The sequence below is a fragment of the Nilaparvata lugens genome, chromosome 2, assembly GCF_014356525.2.
Source record: "Nilaparvata lugens isolate BPH chromosome 2, ASM1435652v1, whole genome shotgun sequence".
NCBI lineage: Eukaryota > Metazoa > Arthropoda > Insecta > Hemiptera > Delphacidae > Nilaparvata > Nilaparvata lugens.
Genome location: NC_052505.1, coordinates 67,299,842 through 67,317,829, shown reverse-complemented (window position 1 = coordinate 67,317,829; position 17,988 = coordinate 67,299,842). Strand labels below are relative to the sequence as shown.

The following is a 17,988-nucleotide window of genomic DNA, read 5'->3' as shown; positions in this document are numbered from 1 at the left end:
CAATGCCAATACGATTACCGAATATCATCATAACATCATATGTTGTTACTGTCTGCTTTTCATTCAAGAGTGTATGGTTTTTGTGTTTTCATTATTATATTGATAAAAATTTTATTATAAAATCTTTTATACATGTTATTATGTTCAATTATTTATAAATTAGGTGATTATTTTAATCTTATTTTTTTTAGTCGTAGGCTATGCATAGAATTAGGCTATTTGATTATTTTTACATTTCCAACTCTACCTGTAAGTAGAGTTAAACCTGTCCTTTAGTTACTATTTTATGTTTGTTTTGTTTAAAATCTAATAACTAAAATATTAATATTAAAGAGAATTTTTATTTTATATTAGAATTATAAAATTCGCACTATTAATTTAAAACTCTTGAACTTATTTTAATCAATTGATTTTATTTTTTATAAAAGTTAATGGCTGATAACAGTTTGTCGTCTTCCCCAACAAACCTGGAAGAAGATAAGAAAGAGTGAGTTTGAAGCAATTTAAATGTCTTGTGAGTAATCTAATGTTCAAGTTAAAGGCTGAAATCTTTGCTTCGTTTAAATGCTAACTATATTGTTTTTCTAACTATGTAATATGATTCTTCAACTTGTTTTTACCGGCACTCTTCTGGCAGTAGGTCTACCGTAATGCATCACGGTACCTATGCAGGAGTAGTTATACTTTATCAGAAAAATGAAAACAATTTCAGTACTGTATAAAAGAAATTAAAAATGGCAAAAATTTTAGAAAAAACGGAATAATAAATTAGACAACCGCATAGGTCTTTGGAAAATCCATAGCTTTAGTTTGTGACATAATTCATCAAACCTAAAATCCAATCCAAAAATATTTACTTATCAATGAGATTTGGTTTTAAACAAGTCATTCAAAATTTCAGACTCAGATCTAAATTTTTATTAAACTGTTTTTTATACTAACATCATTCCAATTAAGAAAACCGTGATTTTAGCTTATATTTTCTCAAAAATCTTATATATTCTGTATGATATAGTGTTTGATGAGGAACCGATCTGCTTGTGTACTTCATAATTTCTTGAATGACTAATAATAATCCTATACCTACTGTTTTGGTAGTGTAGCCTACTTAAAAAAATGTTACCTATTTTTGTTTATTCTAGGTACATAGGAAACAGCCCAGCAATGAGTCCTGTAATCCATCCAAAGGATAGTTACAGCTGGGAAAACATTACTGACGATTTCTTCACTGCTGTAAAAGGTAACTCAAGTAGCCTACTCTTTTTGTTTCTAATCATTTGGAAATATAGTCAAAATATATTGTACTTGAATGTTCAGTAAATTTTGGTTTTAAATTTCAATATAAAATCAAGTCATTTCTCAACTATTTTTTGGTAGATACTACCTATATAATAAGAGGCTATAGGTCTGTATGCGTATGTCTAGGCTATATGTTTGTAACATCCATGTGTATTTTTCTTCTAGACTTTTTACAATTCGTTTTCAAAATTCTTAGCAAATTCAAGATTTCGGTCCACGAAAAGACCACGTGGAAATCCGATGTAAATAAGCAATCAAAACTTCAGATTTTGGGATTTAGAAACAGAAGAATTGGAAATTAATTAAGAATAATAAATAAATGGAAAATATGTATTATGAAAAACAATGAATCTTAGAAAAATAAAATTTGATATTCAGTAATGTCCATCCATGACCAGCACTTGCTGGAGATTGCATCAAAAATGTGAAATATAATAATAAAAACTAAGATCAAGATGAGAGGTCAGTCCTAAATTTAAAAAAACATTGAACTGCCTCTTCATCCAGGGAGTAGAGTGCCAGACTCACAAGCTTCACACGAAGCTGCCCTCTCGAAGATTTTCTCCTCCTGCGCTCACGGAAATACACCGGTATCCTCTTGTAAATCCTAAATGACAGGGAAGCTATTATGTGATCAAGTCAGTCTGGCAAATTGATATCATTCCTACTCCTTGTGTTGTGGCTGTGTACATGTCATTGATATCTGTGCTCCAAGAGGGACCCGCTCCAGGACGATCTTCAGACGACGTCTTCATACAACAGCTTACGAATACAATAGTGGTTTATCAAGGGTGCTGCGATCTGGTTGTGAGGCTGCTGCGGCAGGAATTGATTTCTTTGATGTGTCCGTGGTAGCTTTCAGGAGGGCAGCCATGCGGTGGGGACTCTAGCTCCTTCTTTGTTGTTAGCTGATATTTATATATCTTTCGTCTTATCATTTTTTCTCCTTTTGTTTTTTTATGCATGTATTTTGTTATACCCTTTGTGATTACTTGTTAGTGATCTAATGCTGAGGTTTGCCTAATTTATTTTTCTCTTTTATTTGGCTATAGGCTACTTTGAATGCTTTACCTTCATTGCTTTGCTTTAAAATTTAGCTTCATTATGTAATATGTATACTTAGGGGGCACTAGCCAATCCTCTTTAACTTAGCTTGTTATTGTTATGCTTGTCATTATGCTTATTATTAGGTTATAATTATGCTTATTAGTATTATTATTATTATTCTTATTTATATGCTTCTTTTTTGTGCTTTTTGATTGTTGTAATTGGTGTGTACCGTTGGAAAATAAATAAATAAATAAATGTCCTCTTTGCTGAAAGATATGTTAGCCTCTTCTAAACAGTAACAGCGAACTAAACAGTTACTGACTATAGACTGTCAGTTCTTCAGTCTCCCAAAGATTGGCATAAAGTGCTGCAGCCGATGAAATGAGGTGATGATCCGGAGAACCTTCTTTTGCAGGAACAGGATTCTTCTGTAGGCGCCTGCATGACCCAAAGCACAATGCCAAAATTGATATGGCTGTGGAAGAGGCCATGGTATGCTGTAACCAGGTACTCCCAAGAAACATGACCACTCATGCGTGACCTTTTCAGCTTGCGCATCAAATATGTGGTGACTCTTGATAGTCTATTGCGGATCATGTCAACATGCTGATCCCATTTTAATGTGGCATCCTTCATGAATCCAAACAGCTTCACACTGCAATCCCCGAAGATTGGTGGATTCCGAAGAGTAGATTTTGTGTCTTCTCCTCGTTCAATGCAAGTTTGTTTGATTGATTGAAAAGTCTATTCATAATCATGTACAGGTACTTTAGGAACAGCATCAATAAAACATAACATAAACATAAAAAACAAACAAAATCTGGTGTGGCGCACTCACACAACTTTCCTTGCCGTTATGAAAATTGATCACCTGATGCTGGTGTTCATGCGCATCTCAAGTCTACTATTTAAAAATCTGAGCCAGCTGGTGACAGGACAATAACTCTGGAGACACACGAGGTCTGCTATCTCTTCATAGTGAATGATTTAATAGAATCAACAGTTTTTAATTGAATAATCACATTTTCTCGAATTTTAAGCTTATTTTCAAATTTATGTGTAAATGTTACTGAGCATTACTTGTAGAGATTTTCATGCTCAATCTTTTCCACTTTTTTTGTTTAAATTTATTGTATCTGAAGCCTTATAATTGGAAATATAAAATCAAACTTTCCATAGATGGGGTGGCGCTCCTGGAATTTTTATAGATATGAGACTTGACTATGACTATGATCAATGACTATTTTGGGTATAAATTTTATCAAAATCGTTGGAGCCGTTTTCGAGAAAATCGCGAAAACCCCGGTTTTTGACAACATTTTCGCCATTTTAGCCGCTATCTTGAATTGCATTTGATCGAAATTGTTCGTGTCGGATCCTTATAGTGTAAGGACCTTAAGTTCCAAGTTTCAAGTCATTTCGTTAATTGAGAGATGATATAATTATCGTGTACACATACACACACACACACACACACACACACACACACACACACACACACACACACACATACAGACCAATACCCAAAAACCACTTTTTTGGACTCAGGGGACCTTGAAACGTATAGAAATTTGGAAATTGGGGTACCTTAATTTTTTTGGAAAGCAATACTTTCCTTACCTATGGTAATAGGGCAAGGAAAGTAATAACATAAAAATTAGTATAAAACAGTCTTAAACCTCCTTCAGAAAATTCCAGTGATAAACAACAGTCACATACCTACAGTGTGATCTGTAAACTCTTGTAGGGAGTACCGACACAATGCTATTACATACTCCTTGAGTTTTATAATTAATTTTTTGATATTCTATGTTGCCTGTAACTCCAAAGGCTGTATTGTGAAGTATTTCCTTCCCATGTAGTGCGTCTTTTTCTTGAAAACTTCTAACCTGTGTCTTTCCGTTATCCTCCCAAATCTAGTATTGTAGCCATGAGTCTCATTCCGTAGTTCTCCTACAGGTTAGTTCCTAACATACATAATAACATTAAATACACATTGCCCGTAAACTGTAAGAATGCCAAGCTGGGAAAAAACAGTTTTACAGAGTCCAGTCTTTTTATTCATCATTATTCTTAGTGATTTCTTCTGTTGAATGAGAATTCTATCAAGATTACTCTTGGTCGTGGCTTCGTAAATGCATAAACCATAGGCCAGATGGGCGTGTATTAATGAGTGATGAAGAGTTTTCATAGTTATAAGACTGCATTTATTCGTCATTTGTCTTGAAGCATACAGCCTGGAACCAATCACTGGCAATCTCTAACAGTTGGGCAAACCTGTGTGTATTGCCACGTCATCATCCTCATCCCTGGCAACTAGGGCTGTGTCATCCGCAAATAGCAGATCACTTTCATCCAGCCTGAGGTCGTTGATGAAGATGAGAAAGAGTAGAGGTTCCAGGATAGAACCCTGAGGCACGTCACAGCATAAATCACGAGCATCCGACACAGCACCACCAATTGACACCACCTTTCTAAGATGAGCCAGTTAATCCTTCAGAAAAGATTATACAAACGGAAAAGCACCACCACCGACACAGCACCACCAATTGACACCACCTGTCTAAGATAAGCCAGATAATCCTTCAGAAAATATTATACAAACGGAAAAGCGAAAAACAAATAATTTACCATCAACATGTAAAAATGTATATATCCCCCTAAGAAATTATATACAGAGAAATTAGGATGTTCGAACCCACTTGCAGTCACTCCATATCAAAACCATCAAAAGAGAGGTACTGGGGGTGATGCTTCCTTCGAAGCGCAGAGGTTACCACATTTAATATAATTGAGTTTGTAGAGGAGTACCTGATTCGTTATGAAAATTGATCACCTGATGCTGGTGTTCATGCGCATCTCAAGTCTACTATTTAAAAATCTGAGCCAGCTGGTGACAGGACAATAACTCTGGAGACACACGAGGTCTGCTATCTCTTCATAGTGAATGATTTAATAGAATCAACAGTTTTTAATTGAATAATCACATTTTCTCGAATTTTAAGCTTATTTTCAAATTTATGTGTAAATGTTACTGAGCATTACTTGTAGAGATTTTCATGCTCAATCTTTTCCACTTTTTTTGTTTAAATTTATTGTATCTGAAGCCTTATAATTGGAAATATAAAATCAAACTTTCCATAGATGGGGTGGCGCTCCTGGAATTTTTATAGATATGAGACTTGACTATGACTATGATCAATGACTATTTTGGGTATAAATTTTATCAAAATCGTTGGAGCCGTTTTCGAGAAAATCGCGAAAACCCCGGTTTTTGACAACATTTTCGCCATTTTAGCCGCTATCTTGAATTGCATTTGATCGAAATTGTTCGTGTCGGATCCTTATAGTGTAAGGACCTTAAGTTCCAAGTTTCAAGTCATTTCGTTAATTGAGAGATGATATAATTATCGTGTACACATACACACACACACACACACACACACACACACACACACACACACACACACACACACACATACATACAGACCAATACCCAAAAACCACTTTTTTGGACTCAGGGGACCTTGAAACGTATAGAAATTTGGAAATTGGGGTACCTTAATTTTTTTTGGAAAGCAATACTTTCCTTACCTATGGTAATAGGGCAAGGAAAGTAATAACATAAAAATTAATATAAAAGTCTTAAACCTCCTTCAGAAAATTCCAGTGATAAACAACAGTCACATACCTACAGTGTGATCTGTAAACTCTTGTAGGGAGTACCGACACAATGCTATTACATACTCCTTGAGTTTTATAATTAATTTTTTGATATTCTATGTTGCCTGTAACTCCAAAGGCTGTATTGTGAAGTATTTCCTTCCCATGTAGTGCGTCTTTTTCTTGAAAACTTCTAACCTGTGTCTTTCCGTTATCCTCCCAAATCTAGTATTGTAGCCATGAGTCTCATTCCGTAGTTCTCCTACAGGTTAGTTCCTAACATACATAATAACATTAAATACACATTGCCCGTAAACTGTAAGAATGCCAAGCTGGGAAAAAACAGTTTTACAGAGTCCAGTCTTTTTATTCATCATTATTCTTAGTGATTTCTTCTGTTGAATGAGAATTCTATCAAGATTACTCTTGGTCGTGGCTTCGTAAATGCATAAACCATAGGCCAGATGGGCGTGTATTAATGAGTGATGAAGAGTTTTCATAGTTATAAGACTGCATTTATTCGTCATTTGTCTTGAAGCATACAGCCTGGAACCAATCACTGGCAATCTCTAACAGTTGGGCAAACCTGTGTGTATTGCCACGTCATCATCCTCATCCCTGGCAACTAGGGCTGTGTCATCCGCAAATAGCAGATCACTTTCATCCAGCCTGAGGTCGTTGATGAAGATGAGAAAGAGTAGAGGTTCCAGGATAGAACCCTGAGGCACGTCACAGCATAAATCACGAGCATCCGACACAGCACCACCAATTGACACCACCTTTCTAAGATGAGCCAGTTAATCCTTCAGAAAAGATTATACAAACGGAAAAGCACCACCACCGACACAGCACCACCAATTGACACCACCTGTCTAAGATAAGCCAGATAATCCTTCAGAAAATATTATACAAACGGAAAAGCGAAAAACAAATAATTTACCATCAACATGTAAAAATGTATATATCCCCCTAAGAAATTATATACAGAGAAATTAGGATGTTCGAACCCACTTGCAGTCACTCCATATCAAAACCATCAAAAGAGAGGTACTGGGGGTGATGCTTCCTTCGAAGCGCAGAGGTTACCACATTTAATATAATTGAGTTTGTAGAGGAGTACCTGATTCGTTTTGAATTGAAAGGATGGGGTTTCTTCCAGTCATCCAATAAAGTTCATTAAATTTGATTCCAATCTCTTCTTGAGATAGGCCTTCCAGCGAAGGCCATACCTAGATACTTATCATTATCATGGCACAAATTGATTGTTATTGGCTTGGGCTGATCCTTGTTCTTGTTGAAATTGAAATGAACCTTCATTTAGTTTTATTCTCAACTTTCTAGTCTATTCTTGAATTTTGTTGATGGATCTTATATTGGTCTTGATTTTATAATAAGTACCACTTTGATTCGAATTTTTGATTGATTTGACTCATTGAAACGTACAATTTATTTAATTGATTCAATATAATATGTATACACACAAAACAAAGATTAGGTACAGTGTTGCTTATCGATAAAAAATTCAGTATATTTGTTTAGCTAAATAAGTAATAAATTTTATTTATTTATTTATTTATTTCCACGTGGATACAATAACAAATCATATAAATATGATTGGGAAGGAACAACAGGCTTGGCCCAAAACTATTCCATTCCCAAATTTTGATTACATGTCCAAAAAATAAATATGGATTTCAAGTACTCCATAGCTACACACTACACTGTAGATAATAATCAGACTATTATAGATAACTTTCTTCTTTGCATTAAATTCTTCAGGAAGGTAACCTTTCTATATGATGCTTTAATCGCTTACAGATCTAGAGCTTGGAGAGCTTCTACATGATGAACTGTTCGGATTATTCGAAGCGATGTCAGCCATCGAAATGATGGACCCGAAGATGGACGCAGGTATGCACTGCAATCGAGGCAACAAAGCCACTATGACATTCGACCAGGCTGTCGACGTGAGTACTCGCTTAATCACATCACAATATTATTATTTATAATGCAATAAATTAATAAAATAATTCCGAGTTAATTCAAATGTAATATTGCATGTTGTGCGATATTTGGATATTCAGTCAATTAGCCAGAAACTTCAAAAATTCATCCAAATATCAGTGCATTTCATGAACTTTTTTCTGAAAAATTTAATTTCATACAATATAAATTTATAAAATGTTCAATAAAATAAGTAAGCTTAAAAAATTTTCATTTAAAATTGAGAGATGCAGAATAATTTGTTTTTAATTTTAATTAGATTAAGTAGGCCGGCAAATCGAAGTAACATGATCATTGTTGTTAATCCAAATCAACTTAATGTTTCAAAACTTTGAATATTTTATGTGTTTCAGTACTTGCTCTCCACAAACAAAGAATTACGATGGATCATAAAATATAATAATTATTATTTAAAAATTGACTATTTCTATTTAAATTCCTTTTAACTCAATAATTGATGAATCAGTATATTTCTATTTTCCAAAGGAATGAATTTTCCTTCTCATCTAGCTCATTTCATTTTTTCAGAGTGGCCAGTTGAAGCTTCAAGGGCTGACATTTTCTGAACAGATAAGCATTGTGGACAGTACATTGGCGTGCCTTGTTTCATGGCTGGAGGGACATTCTCTGGTGCAGACTGTATTCACAAACCTCTATTTGCATAAGCCACACTTCATACAGGACAGGCCACTGAAGGCATTCTGCATCTGTATTTACAAAATAGTCGATCTGATCAAGGACTTTGTGAATCGTGGTTTCGTGTTCGAGGAAGAGGACTTCCAGCCGACCACGTACGGCTACAGGTTGCTGCCGGATGTGGCCGAGCAGAAGGCGGTGGCCTTGCTGCGAGAGGTCGAGGATGAGCTGGGCAGACGGCTGCGTAGTAAACCCCCTGCCGAGCCTCAACAGATGAGTGAGTTGGACGATTGCCTGGCGCTGCACGCCCGTGTTCGATTCACTCGCCTCTTTTACCAATCGCTGTCAGTACTCAATAAACGCGAAAACCAGAGTGGCAGTGGCAATCTTGGCGAGTGTCACAAACTGTTGACAACTTGTGCTGAGGCGATCCCTTTGCTTTCGAAAACAGTTGAGAGAGGTGCACCTCCAATCGAAAGTGACGACAGCCACGGACCAATCGCCATCGGATTTGATCCTCTTGTAAACCAGAGACTTCTACCACCCACATTTCCCCGCTACACACGAATCAAAACCAGGGAAGAAGCATATCGCTACTTGGATGAGTTGATTGCAAGGTTAAAGCAGGCTTGTAAAATTGTCAATTGTACGTCATTTCATTCAGCGCTGGACATGTTTATTGAAATGAGCCGCAGTAATCCATGTATAGTGTCGCGCAGTGTAATGCAGCTGCTGTACACGCCACAGTCCAACAAAAGTCAAGTGGAAGCGTTGAGAGAGGCGGCAAGAACGTTTATATCTCCCCCGGCACTATCATACAAGTCGACTCTCCTGAACAACCCGCAAGCAAAAGAGTACGTGGACGGTTTTCTAAATCACTGTGTGATGCCGTTTGGGAATTTGATCCAGTTGTGCGGCCACAACCGGGCCAGGCAGCGTGATAAGTTGGCTCATCTGCTCGAGGAGTTCGCAACCCTTCAGGACGAAGCAGAACGTGTCGATGTTTTCCTGCACAATCTCTCCCTCAAATCGGAATCGCCTCGACCGCACCTAGCTTGCTTCGGCACATGGGTTCTCTACCCTCTGCTTCGCATCATGATCATGTTTCTGTTGTCTGGCTTCGAGTTGGAACTGTACAGTACTCACGAGTATCCCTATATTTTCTGGTACCTGTACGAATTTCTCTATGGCTGGCTGATGTCTTCTCTAACGAGAGCCGACACCTTCCTGGCTGAACAGGAGATGATCAGTAGCGGAGAAGGAAAGAACCGATCGCAGAGAAGAAACAAGACAAAGAAGAAGAGAACAAGGCCGTATGCTAGTCAAATCACTCTTTATCAAGCTCTTCAAAACATGTGCGGCGGATACTATAAGGTGAGTTATTTTATTTCAGCTGGAAACAATAAGAATTACGTTATTATTAGTCGGAATGGGATGACTCAAAACTCAAACGGATGGCATTGAAAAAGGAATAAGTTAGTAATTCAAACTTGACAATAATTACTGCTAGAACTAGAATTCAAACCCAGCTGCGACTTCAGGCAAGGGTACTGAGCTGAAGGAATATGGATAAACTTCACTGTAGATTATTTCTGTCTTGATTTCCTAATCAATCCTAATGAAATGTGTAACACATTATTGTTTCCTTAAATTGTTGTATACTAAATTTTAATAGAGTTTTTAAAAGGATCTCGATGAGCTAAAATGTATTTGAACAGTAATATCACCAGTAAAAATAAAATTCGATAACAGTAAATTCGCTTTGTGAAAACAAAGAATCTCCCTAACCACTACTCAACTGACGCTCTGTCAGCTCACCTTACAGTCGACTGGGTTCAATGATGTTAATCAAAACCATTTTATTGGGGACATCAATGGCTATCAATTAAGGATAACGCTCTGCAATTATGTGGGTATCTGTATCTTAAATGACTATCTATATCCTAATGAATTCTGCCCGTAGATCGCTCCCTGTCTGGCCGCACTCTTAATTTATAATGCTGAATTATATTAGCAATGTATATATATTAGCAATGCTGTATGTGACGTGATAGAAAAGGCTGTTTGAGGCTAGTACTTGGTACATTAATTTTATATACGTTTGAGAGGAGGCTGCAGTAACAAATCGAGGTCTTTTAAAAAGAATTGACGTATTGCACGGAATTTTTACTCTTCTATTATAAAAATATGGTGCAATGCAAACATAAAATACGTGGCACCTCATGCTAAGGTGAATACGTATAGTGTTTAAAGTATTTCAGAGCTGATATAATTTATATTGAACAAGTTATAGATGCAGTCCTTGCTGTTTGATTGATCCCGAAAATTAGCGATGTTGTCATATAAATAATATTTCAACATTCAACAATTATAACACTTCAGAGCAATAGGTTTGTCCTAGTAGTAGGCTATGGTTCTAGTAGTTCTTTTTCGTGAAACTATGTGACCCTAGTTGTCTCTCCTTTACTGTGCCTTTCTTACACTCTCACCCTAATAAAACAGTAATAATAGACAGTAGTCGACAGTAATCGGCTTGAGTAACCCAAAAAATCTTATTTTGAAATGTTTGGATTTTGAAAATTTGGAACACAAACGACCTATAGTATGCTATCTGTCCTCTATGTATAGCTTTTGAATACAGATCTCAGTTCAAATTGAACTTACAGAAGCAAACATGACTAAGATCGCTGTTTTGAATACGGCCCTAAGACTACATCCGTAGCTCTCATGGATGTGTACACTTTAGGTGAACAATTCCAAGTGCAATTTAATATATTTTAGTTTGTTATTTGAGTTTTATAGCCTTCAAAACCAAAATTGATAAGAGTTTTACTTATAGTTCTTGTGAAAAGTTGATATATTTAAAGTAATGCTAATAGTTGTAGGAGTATATTAACCTCCAATTGGACAACTTTTGAAAATTAGGAATTCAATTCAATTTACTTATTCCAATAGAAAAAAAGAAGTACCTAATTTGTTTAACATATATTTCAATTCTTCTAGCTATGAAGTTTATTAATGCTAACGAATCACAACCTCTTTTGGACCAATTTTCAATCAAAATTCGGGAATGGAATAGTAAGGGCTATAAGCCTGTTTTCCATTTCCAACCATTTTGTGATTGTGATTTGTCTCTGTTGGAATAGTAAGGGCTATAAGCCTGTTTTCCATTTCCAACCATTTTGTGATTGTGTTTTGTCTCTGTTGAAAAGATAAATAAATAAAATAATATGAGTTAATGACTGTGTGTTGTTGTTTGGATGATGCGCAGGCAATGGTAGGCTTCAAGCTGGACGGAAAGGTGCGACTGCCGCACGCGGAGTTCGACAGCGAACGAGTGCGTTACGAGCACCGGTTCGCGCCGTTCACGGGTCTGCTGACTCCGCCGCCCGTGCAGTACGGCGAGTTTCGCGAGATGGCCGCCTCGCTGCAGCAGGCCGGCTCTGTCTCGCTCTACCTGGCCGGATGCAAGCACTTCCACACCGCGCGCACCTTCCTCGAGTCCATAGCACAGCCGCCCGACAATGAGGTACGCCAATAGCCGAATTATCACACTAATCCATCACAATTCATAACAATAATATACAGGGTGATTGGTGAATGGTCAAATAATTTAATACGTGATAGTGGAGGTAAAAATAAGAAAAAAGTTCTTATAAACATATATCCATAAACGCTTCATTAGCGAGCTATACATGGTGAAAGATTTCGCCCGGAATTCAGTTCCTCTGGTGAAATACACCGATGCTGAATTGTTTGGGGACTAGTTTTTGAAAAACTTATGCTGAATTCATATGGAAAAATATCTGAAAAATTGAATAAAACTAGTCTGGAAGCTGTAGTGTGAGTAGTTTTTGAGAAAAAAGTTGAAATATGCAAAAAATCCAAGTAGAAAAACAAGACTCTTACGTTTGATGCACAATAACTTTCTTTAATGACCAGTAAACAAATAATTTTTCGCAATAAAAATTGTAGAGAATTCAATTCTGAAAAGAATTATGTAAGCTGTGTAAACTAAATTTGAATAAAAGTTAAATAAAATCTGGTGTGGTACACTTCAAAATCGAAATCACAACAATCTTCAATCACAAGAATCTTCAGGATGTTTAGAAGGAAAACAAAAATCCAATTTACGCGAAGAGAAAAGAGAGCAAAGAAAGAAAGCAGAAAGAAAAGTAAAGGTTTAAGTGAATGTATAAAATAGTTCAAGATCTCAGTCAAACAATGAGAAGTTTCCACACAAATAGGAAATTATTTCTAGACTGATGCAAAATATAACATAAATAACAGTTTCTATCCAGTTTTGGATTTTTTCAATACTTATAGTGCGGTTTGACTAATTTACTCTGTACATAAATAAAAAATAATAAAGTTGTGTACTCTGTACATAATAAAGTTGGGCCGATATTATCTTGATTTTTAGCATGCAATGATGGCCTAATGCCGCTTTCACACTCTCACCAAGTGCCTACAAATGTCGTCGAGCATGACCATACAGGGTTGGTGAAAATTATGGAAACAGCTTAATACTTCTTTTATAAGGATAATTTGACAGTAGGTTTCATTGGGAATCCAATTTCAATTAAAAAAAACTACTTTTCTGTCGCTTCAAAATTTTGGTCTTCCATTTTGAATCTAACTTTATTTTTTTTAAATTCAAGAAAAAATAAATGGTGATAACCCCACATCAATATTTTCAATATTTCAAACAGTTTAAAAGTTATTCACATTCAGAGATACTAATGTGATACTAATCATACAACAATGAGAAAAATGAGTAGGCCTACATGGAAAACTATAATATTTGGACAATAGACAGAATTGAAGAAGTTTTGGGCAGTAGGCTGTTTTTTCTTTTACTACTACTGTATTGTTTACTCTATCCAATGAATAAATAAATAGAAGATCTAAAAAATCTAAACTATGAAATTTCACTGTTTTGAGTGTAAGTAATAACATCTCACATATTATGAGGTGCGTACATATATACGCGCCTCGAACACGCTCCGCACTCGCTCCGATCATGAACGTTACGCGAGATGTTAAGGTGCGTACAGACTTTTGCTCTGCTCCGCAACCGAACGTCACTCAAGCAGAGCGATTGATGATCGACCGGGGAGCAACAGTGGTTCGACTGGGGAACGCGAGAAGATCTAACATCTTCCGTAACGTTCATGATGGGTGCGCGGGCGGAGCGACACTGTGGTACGATGGAGGAACGAGGGCGGTACGAAGGCGGAGCGTGCTCGGTGCGGGTTGGAAGTGCGTATATGTTTACGCAGCTTAACGCAATTGTTTGCTTGAGGTTCGAAGGATGATCGCTCCGCTCTTTTCTTATTGTTAACTTCGCTACAACCTAACCTCACAATTGTGAAACGTCCAATCAAGCTGATCGGGTGACAAAACTAAATAAAATATTCTTACCAGGGGATTGCTGGGTAGCCTAATAATACATTATGTTTATATAATAAATATTATGATTATTGCATTTATTTAATGTTTTATTATGAAAGGTAATGTCTGTCAATGTTTCAAAAGGTAAATGGCTTGATTGGGAGTTCGGCTTCTTTCTTCTAAATGCTAATATGCCGGTACCTATTATTATAATAATGCTTTTATAACTTAATATTATTTAATTTAATAATTATTAATTTTGATAATTTTATTTGCTAACACAAAGATCGTAACTATTAACAAACAAAAACGTTGACGCGCAACTATTGGTTAGTTCGACCACGGAGTAAAGAACACTCAAGAACACATGGTTTTCTTATTCCGTGGTTCGACCTAGAAACTTGCCAAGCTCGAGCTCTGTTACACGCTCTTCTCGCGTTCCACTCTTGCTCCACCTGCGATCATCAATCGATCTGCTCGAGTGACGTTCGATCGCGGAGCAGAGCGAAAATCTGTACGCACCTTGACAATTTGAAAAAAATCTGGTGTGGCGCACTCACACAACTTTCCTTGCCGTTATGAAAATTGATCACCTGACGCTAGTGTTCACGCGCATCTCAAGTCTACTATTTAAAGATCTGAGCCAGCTGGTGAAAGGGCAATAACGCTGGAGACACGCGAGGTCTGCTATCTCTTCATAGTTAATGATTTAATAGAATCAACAATAATTTGCAATTGAATAATCACATTTTCTCGAATTTAGAGCTTATTTTCAATTTTAGGTGAAAATGTTACTGAACATTTATTGTAGAGATTTTCATGCTCAATCTTTTCCATTTGATTTTTTTTGTTTAAATTGTATCTGAAGCCTGATAATTGGAAATCTAAAATCAAACTTTGCATAGATGGGGCGGCGCTCCTGGAATTTTTACAGATATGAGACGTGTGCAGTTGATAGAGCTTATCAATGACTATTTTGGGTATAAATTTGATCAAAATCGTTGGAGCTGTTTTCGAGAAAATCACGAAAAACCTTGTTTTTGACAACATTTTTGCCATTTTAGCCGCCATCTTGAATTGCATTTGATCGAAATTGTTCGTGTCGGATCCTTATAGTGTAAGGATCTTAAGTTCCAAATTTCAAGTCATTCCGTTAATTGGGAGATAGATATCGTGTACACAGACGCACATACACTCATACAGATCAATACCCAAAAACCGCTTTTTTGGTCTCAGGGGACCTTAATTCGAATAGGATCACTATTGAAACCTATTATCAAATTATCCTTGCAGAAGAAATATTAAGCTGTTTTCATAATTCTCACCAAACCTGTATATAGCCGCTTGGCAATTGACTTGGTGAGTGTGGCACGCTGATATTCGTGCTCAACATTCTTCATCTTTAGAATAATCAACTTTATGAAGTAGATCTTGATTTGTAAGTAAGTGAACATATTTAATTTGTGTATGTTTTTCATTTAAATTCAAATGTTTTTCTTGGTAGTATGTTAATTACAAAATCATTTCTTCTTAATTTCAGATACAGGATCTTATGAGAGTTGCCAAAACGAATTTTGTTGTTCTGAAGTTACTCGCTACTGGTCATAAAAAAGATTCATCCACTCCTCCAGAATTCGATTTCTCCTGTCACCACCAGTTCCCCATTATCAAGATATGCTAAGTAACCTACATTGTACTTATTTCCAAATTGTCTATATAGTTTCTCAATTTCTCATCCTATGAATGTTCTATAACTTGGCTTTTTGTCTTTACGATGTGAAAAATCAGTAAACAAGTAACTTATTTGAAAATATATTTTCTGTTCTGTGTTGTTTTAGTTGTCTCAAACTGGTTTATTTACATAAAACTAAGCAGTAAACAGACCATAAAGTCGGATTATTCCCACTCATCAGTATCAGTGTACAGTGTAAATGTCCGATACAATGCAAATATTATTCCCGTAAGTCTAATGGGTGGGACTATTGATATAAATATTTGCTCGGCTGGGCTGAGTGGTCACTCTGCTATGAAAATACTTATTTTCAATGTACACAAACACTGATACTGCTATGTGTGAATCCAGCTTATACTGGATATTTTCAGTATATTCGAGCTCGAATATCTCGGGAACTGTTGGGAATATCACAAAATTCCACTGAACAAAAAGTGTAGAGAATTTATCAAGCTTCATTTTTGAATTGTTAGTTATGTCGGTTGAATGCATTTTTCTAAAGATATGAGCGTGGAAGTGAAAAATTCAACTTTTAAACCACCCTTATCCCCTTAGCACATGAGTTAGGAATGGGGACTTTTGATATGTTCTCCTCCTAACCAGTCTCAAGAAAGCTGCAAAGTCAAAAATTTTGTTTAAAAGAGTCCGAAACAGCAACAAAATGGGAAAATGTTCCTGCAAATAACTGGCAAGAATTCAAAGAAAAAATTACAGAAATAGCAAAGGAACACATACCACTACAAAAGAAACCGAAACATCCATGGTGGAACAGGGAATGTGAAAAAGCAGTTGAATCACGCAAAAAATCGTTTGAAAAATACTCTTCAAATAAGAATGAGATGACCCACAAAGACTTTCTAGAAACAAGAAAACTTTCAAACAAAATCATCAGACAAGAGAAAAGAAAATATGTAACTCAGCAAATAGAATCAATTGAATCCGATTTTAAAAATTATAACACGCACAGATTCTACAAAACGTTTTCAAATCAAATTAAAGGTTACATTCCTCAAAACGTTTGCTTCAAGAAGCCAGATGGAAGTCTTGCACTTAGCAATGAAGAAAATTGTGAAGTACTAGCTAATTATTTTGAAAATCTTCTAAACTGTCCAGAACCTGTAGAAATTCTCCCGATTTTCAACCACATACCTCTACAACAGGATGAATCATTACCACCAACAGAAGAAGAAATCATCAAACACATAGGTAAACTAAAAAATAACAAGGCGTCTGGAGAAGATGGGATTGTAGCAGAATTTTTAAAAAACCTAGGGTATAATTCGAGAAAAGAGCTAGTTTCAATTATCCAGAATGTATGGATCACAGAGGAAATCCCTGAAGATTGGAAATGTGCTCTAATACACCCATTGCATAAAAAAGGAGATAAGACCGATGTGAATAACTATAGGGGTATTTCTCTTCTTGCTGTCGCCTATAAAATATTATCAGCTTGTCTTCTTGAAAGAACCCAGAAACAACTAGAACCCAAAATTTCAGATTTCCAAGCTGGATTTAGACCAAATCGTTCATGTCCAGAACAAATATTGAACTTGAAATTAATATCACAGATAAGAAAATTACGAAGTAAAGCCACAATATACGTATTTGTTGATTTTAAGAAAGCCTACGATTCAATCCACAGACCAACACTATTTAAAATTCTTGAAGAGAAAGGCCTGGATCAGAAAACTCGAAAAATCATAGAACAAACATTGACAAACACAACATCAAAAATAAAATTTATGGGAGAACTTTCGAAGCCTTTTGAGATAAAGACTGGTGTTAGGCAAGGTGATGGATTATCACCACTGCTCTTCAACATAGTTCTTGATAGAGTAATGGAAGAATGGGAAAAGAAACTGAAGGAGGTGAACCACTGGAAGCCAATCTCGCTGGGAACCAAGAAAAATAATCTTCAAATTCCATACTTAGCTTTTGCAGACGACCTTGCTATAATGTCAGATTCATTGGAAAGTGCAATAAAACAAATAGAAATTTTAAAAGAATGTGCTGAACAAGTAGGCTTACAAATATCATTTGAAAAAACTGTTTTCACAACATCAAATATAGAAGTTACTAAATTACAAACAAAATATGGAACAATTAAGAAGGTACCATACTTTAAATATCTTGGGGAAATTATATCAGAAAAACATGCACAAAATGAAAGGATACAGAAAGCTCGTAAAGGCCTAGGGCTAGTGCAATAT

At 36.0% G+C, this 17,988-nt stretch overlaps 1 protein-coding gene across 4 annotated transcripts; it reads left to right on the top strand.

Moving 5' to 3' along the window:
- Positions 1 to 23: 23 nt before the first annotated feature.
- Positions 24 to 15,877, top strand: LOC111063750 (N-alpha-acetyltransferase 35, NatC auxiliary subunit). Of its 4 annotated transcripts, XM_022351432.2 has the most exons (7): positions 38 to 71; positions 429 to 487; positions 1,143 to 1,240; positions 7,831 to 7,979; positions 8,545 to 10,026; positions 11,924 to 12,181; positions 15,587 to 15,877. In XM_022351432.2, the coding sequence occupies exons 2-7, from the start codon at positions 432 to 434 to the stop codon at positions 15,725 to 15,727; spliced, it is 2,184 nt and encodes a 727-aa protein (XP_022207124.2). In that variant the 5' UTR covers positions 38 to 71; positions 429 to 431; the 3' UTR covers positions 15,728 to 15,877. The 4 variants fall into 4 exon arrangements, with proteins under 4 accessions (XP_022207131.2, XP_039278461.1, XP_022207124.2 ...); XM_022351439.2 differs by lacking the exon at positions 429 to 487 and having other exon boundaries at positions 24 to 163; XM_039422527.1 differs by lacking the exon at positions 429 to 487 and having other exon boundaries at positions 27 to 71.
- The last annotated feature ends 2,111 nt before the right edge of the window (positions 15,878 to 17,988 follow it).

Coding starts and splice junctions, on each gene's coding strand:
- LOC111063750 (XM_022351432.2), top strand. CDS start 432: ATGGCTGATAACAGTTTGTCGTCTTCCCCAACAAACCTGGAAGAAGAT. Junction 488..1,142: donor CTGGAAGAAGATAAGAAAGA/GTGAGTTTGAAG, acceptor TGTTTATTCTAG/GTACATAGGAAACAGCCCAG. Junction 10,027..11,923: donor TGTGCGGCGGATACTATAAG/GTGAGTTATTTT, acceptor GATGATGCGCAG/GCAATGGTAGGCTTCAAGCT.